The sequence below is a fragment of the Arachis duranensis genome, chromosome 2 (assembly GCF_000817695.3).
Source record: "Arachis duranensis cultivar V14167 chromosome 2, aradu.V14167.gnm2.J7QH, whole genome shotgun sequence".
In the NCBI taxonomy this organism is placed as follows: domain Eukaryota; kingdom Viridiplantae; phylum Streptophyta; class Magnoliopsida; order Fabales; family Fabaceae; genus Arachis; species Arachis duranensis.
The window spans coordinates 7,620,032-7,624,932 of record NC_029773.3 but is presented as its reverse complement, the minus strand read 5'-3'; the positions used below and the strand labels follow the sequence as shown (position 1 = coordinate 7,624,932).

At 32.1% G+C, this 4,901-nt stretch overlaps 2 protein-coding genes across 3 annotated transcripts in view; one reads left to right on the top strand and one right to left on the bottom strand.

The window, feature by feature from the left end:
- The window catches only part of LOC107473139 (cell division protein FtsY homolog, chloroplastic), a 3,692-nt gene extending 2,220 nt beyond the window's left edge, over positions 1-1,472 (top strand). Inside the window, exons 9-12 of one of the 2 annotated variants that reach the window (XM_052257239.1) lie at positions 111-179; positions 426-488; positions 608-746; positions 1,161-1,472. In XM_052257239.1, the coding sequence (XP_052113199.1) occupies positions 111-179; positions 426-488; positions 608-721 (246 nt within the window). In that variant the 3' untranslated portion in view covers positions 722-746; positions 1,161-1,472. Of the gene's footprint in view, positions 1-110; positions 180-425; positions 489-607; positions 747-1,144 lie in introns of both variants that reach the window. The other variant, XM_052257238.1, reaches the window with a different exon arrangement.
- Positions 1,473-1,865: 393 nt separating this feature from the next.
- Positions 1,866-3,913, bottom strand: LOC107473141 (uncharacterized). The gene is made up of 3 exons (XM_016092686.3): positions 3,612-3,913; positions 2,756-2,902; positions 1,866-2,122 (listed from the first exon to the last, which is right to left on the bottom strand). Exons 1-3 carry the CDS (start codon positions 3,792-3,794, stop codon positions 1,979-1,981), a joined length of 474 nt encoding a protein of 157 aa, XP_015948172.1. The 5' UTR covers positions 3,795-3,913; the 3' UTR covers positions 1,866-1,978.
- Positions 3,914-4,901: the final 988 nt, after the last annotated feature.

The window sequence follows — 4,901 nt, the reverse complement described above, 5'->3', positions numbered from 1 at the left end:
TTTTACATTTTTTTTTCTCTCTCTCTCTCTCTCTCTCTCTCTCTCTCTCTCTCTCTCTCTCTCTCTCTCTCTCTAATAATGCGATGTGAGGGCATTGATGATGTCTGCAGGAGATCCTACTGGTTCTGGATGGAACTACAGGTTTGAATATGCTGCCACAGGCAAGAGAGTTCAATGAGGTAAACACTAGTTTATGTTTTGAATTGGATTTTTGTCTGACCAGTTCGAAGTTCTACTAATAGGAATAATAAACTTCATTCTTTCCCTTCCGTGCTTACATCTTTTATCAAACCGTGACCCAATGAATTGTCTATCACATATTAGCTTTTTAGGGTGTAGTGTGATTATTGCCCCTTAATATTTCCAAATCAATTTGATGTTAGTTGTTACCTAAACTGTTTCAGCCTAAAACCTCCAATGTGCAGGTTGTAGGTGTTACGGGTTTAATTTTGACCAAGCTGGATGGTTCTGCAAGAGGCGGTTGTGTGGTATTCTCTTCATTTCATCTTACTGATCTCTACTGTTTTAGGGCTCAACAAATCTAATATTATTTATTTTTGCTGGGGCAATCATGTTGAAATTGTAAGACACTGATATCTGTTGTCAGGTCAGTGTTGTTGATGAGCTTGGAATCCCTGTTAAATTTGTGGGTGTTGGTGAACGTGTAGAAGACCTTCAACCCTTTGATGCAGAGGCCTTTGTCAATGCCATCTTTTCGTAAACCAATGTTAGGTTATGTTAATATGGTATGCGAATTATGATTTGTTCTCGTCATTCCTTTCAAAATTGAAATTGAATTTTTTTTGCAAATTTGTCATGGTATAACTGGAATTACACGCATTTTGAAAGTACAGAAAACGGCTAAAAAACTGTCCGAGACATGTCTCTTATATATCTCTATTTAAGCTTTTGTTTATATCAGTTATCCAAACATACTTTTTACCCTAGCTTCTCTTTCTCTTCTATGGACAGTAATAAAATGCTACCTTAAAAATGTAGAACTCTATGAAAAATGGAATATTAGCATTTTAGTTAAACCAGAAGCACTTTGAATTGTAGCCTTGTGCTTGTAGGACATTTTCTTGCTTGTATTTGCTATTTCAATTTGCTTTTCCATACCATTGTTGTATATGTTCTGCTTCAGGATCATTTATTAGCAGAAAAGCTTGGCATGGATATGAAGAGCCAATACCAGGTCATAGGAAAGACTGGCAGTGAAGCCATGCTTAGGAGAGGGAAGGCAATCAACGCATTACAAAGCTGTGTAAATGATTTTGTGGTGCAGAGACGATAAAGCTGTGTAGACGATTTTGTGGTGCACGTTAGGGTGTATAGAAACATTTTTCATTCTCTGTGGCTCAAAGATTTTGACAACACAAAGGTGTTTATATGATGTGCATGTAAACATGTGCCCCATTGTTTGTAATATATCTGTTTGATTAATGATATGTTTTTCTTGCTTAGATTTCTCAGGTTTTAGTTTCAACCATCATCAATTCATCATCTATGCAAATTTGCACTTGTAAAGGAAATTTACCCTTAATAATTATCTAAAAGGTTTGGTTTTTGCCTTTTTGGTAAGGTTCATACATTATTGAATGGTAAGTAAAATATTACTACATGAATGATGTGGGTATTATTTAAAATATATTTAAAAAGTTTATATAAATTTTAAAAACTATTGACATGATTAGAATGGTCTTTACAATGACGTGCTTACATCTCAGTTAATAACAAGTTAAAAACTTTATAATACAAAATTTCATGTGTAATACACTACTACTCTAGGTTGCCACATCATATGTTTGACAATATTTCATATTTGTTTTGTAAATTATCACTAAAAGAGGATAACTCCATTGGAATTAACAGAGGGAAGTAGAACATTATGAATAGCCTAATTCATCTTAAGAATTTTGGTATGGCAATCAATATGAATCTATAGAGCCACTTGCACCTGAAAGCTATACGTTCATAATCATAGACTAGAAGTTGGCATGTTATAGTAGGTAGCATGACAAATATAGACAGAATTTCCAGTTTTCTTGAGCTTGAAGTCAAGTGCAACTACAGTCAAATTTCTTCCACTCTTCACCACTGAAGCATTAGCTACCACTTCTTCCTGCATAAACCGTTTACATTTCAAAGGGTCAAACCACCAATCAGAAAATAATTAGGCAATTATGATGATCCATGATTTAATGCGCTGTTTCTTTAAACTGCACATTACAGCTTATATGATCTTCATCCAAGTGTTACATTACATGAACTGTTAAGAGGCATATGGCAAATGTCAATGTAAGTCACCATCACCAAGACACCCAACATTGCATTGAGGTTGTGACTAAGTGACTATTTGCCAAGAATTACCCTGGGTGGTTTGCATATATTTTTTTTCATATTCCTGATAATTTTCGCTAGAAATCTTACATCAAATTGTTTTTTCAATTCAGGATGCGCAGAATGTGAACCACAAGTCCCCTGGTAGGTAGTCGATGAAATACAAAAACAGAAATTCTAGAGGCAATAACACACCAAACTTTTGATATTCTATCAGATATTGCATACACACATGCAAACATGAATAGTATAATTTGCACCCACATTACAGAGTTTGCACACATAGATTGACAAAAAGCATGCACACAAAAATCATTATATTTTGCACTCTTTTTGAGTGTTGGTTACATATTGTCCAAAAAACTATTGACCACCTAGCAAGGCTCATAGAAAAATAAAGAAATAAGGAGCTTACATCTATTGGAGTGGCAGAGAGGTAAGAAATGCTAGTTTCTCCGAGGAAAAGCTCCTTGTCTTCTGCAACAACAGTTCTAGCACAAGCATGGGATAAAATATCAACCAAGGACGCAACGGCCCCTCCATGGAGTGTTCCATACCCATTCTACAATTCCAATCAAGAAAATAAGGAACAACAAATCTTCATTGAAAATCACATAACAGTTTTGTAGTTGAACTTTGAACACAGAAAAACAAAACATCACATTTCCGACATGAAGCATTTCAACTAATTATAGCAATCCCCAAGTTCAACCAACAAGTTAAAACTTAAAAGCCCTAAGGTTAGTAAGGTAGCGTTTGCTTACTGTCCTAAGAGGCTAAGATATAAGAGACTGAATTAACCAGAAAATAAAAACGGAAACCGAGAACACCCTAAAATTTCCCCTAGTCTAAAAAATTATTTGGATAATTTCTACACTTCAAAGATAGAGCAACAGAAGAGTCATGTCTCAGAGATGATTTTAAGTAAAATTTTGAACCTCCCAAGAAAAAGGGACACAGAAGACAAGTCTCTACCATTACAATATCTCCATTTTCGTTGCAGATTAGTAACTGAAGCTACCTAATTTTGCTCAAACAACACCAATAACGTATAAATACTTCATTTTTACTCACGAATGAGCATCAAACTTTCTAAATTGTTTACTAATTTTTGAGATTGCATCGTATACAATGCTCGCATTTCAATGTATAAGATCCGGAACATTAAATTCAGCAACTTTAATATTCTAAATTCCTCAGCTAGAATCAGTGTAAAAACATGAACAACACAATAATTGAAAGCAGATAGAAGAATGTGTCGAGTTGCGTACACAGATAGGGGGTTTGGCGAGGATAGTGCAAGTGATTCGTCCCCGTTGGATGAGATCAACGGTGATGAAGCTGCGAAGGAAATCGTCGAAGAATCCACGCGCGTTGCAGGGATCTGGGACAGGAGTGGCGGCACCCATAACGGTGAAGAAGCGCAAGGTCTCTTCAGCATGTTGAGGGTCCATTTCCTCAGAAACTTTAGGTGATGGAGACGCACACAGAGAAGAAGAGGGAGAAGAAGAAGGTTTGTGCGCTATTGATGACGCACACAGACGGAGACGTATAGCTATTGGTGTTCTCAAAGTCTGAAACTCTATAACGACTGTGTTGTTCTAAGTTTAGCTTAAATAAATATTAAAAATTTAAATATTATATAATCTGTTAATTAATAATATATTTTTAAATTATATTTTATTTTATGTATATAATAATTTATTGATTAACGATAAATTTTTAATAAAATTTAGAATAATTTATAAAAATAAAATATTTGACTTCTAAAATTACGGAAATACAACTTTTGCTATTTGAATATGAAAATGCAATTTTTTACAAATTTATGTAAACCGAAAGAGGTCCCACGAATTTGAAATATAAGTTAACTGCTGGAGGAATTTTACGGTTTATATTGACGAAATATTTGGGAAGAAATCGTGGTATAGATTACACAGTTTCTGTGAGGATGCAAAACATGCATAAACTGTGAAAGGGGTCCAACGGTTTATATACAAATTTCACTATATATATCAACTTAGAGTGAATAGAATATATTTATATCTATCATTTGTATTATCAATGAAATAAGACTATATTTTGTAGTACATTTTGAATTTATTCAAATTGTAAAAATGATATAATTTAAAACTTATTTGGATAATATTGATTTGATTTTTACTTTTCAATTTAATTCAATTTTATACAAATAATTTGTACGGTACTAATTTAAATTTATTTTTCAAACTACTTTATCTAATATAATTTGAATTAAATAGAATTATATTGTATTTAAATTTTAATTTTTTAATTTAAGTAACTCATTCAAATAATATTTTAAATTTTTAATACGTATATTTACATATATATTTATTTAATTTATTTAAATTTCAAATATTTTGGAATAAAATATATTATTATTAATAAAAATTTGAGAGTATTATTTAAATAAATATATATAAATATACGTATTAAAAATTTAAAATATTATTTGAATATATGTACTAAAAATTTGGATGAGTTACTTAAATTAAAAAAATTAAAATTTAAATAGAATGTAATTTTATTAATTCAAATTA

What these genes read in the sequence shown, in the direction of transcription:
- LOC107473141 (XM_016092686.3), bottom strand. Translation starts at nt 3,794, where the DNA reads ATGGACCCTCAACATGCTGAAGAGACCTTGCGCTTCTTCACCGTTATG. An exon ending in TCGCCAAACCCCCTATCTGT is followed by an intron (nt 2,903 to 3,611) that starts GTACGCAACTCG and finishes TTGGAATTGTAG; the next exon opens with AATGGGTATGGAACACTCCA. An exon ending in TCTCTGCCACTCCAATAGAT is followed by an intron (nt 2,123 to 2,755) that starts GTAAGCTCCTTA and finishes CGGTTTATGCAG; the next exon opens with GAAGAAGTGGTAGCTAATGC.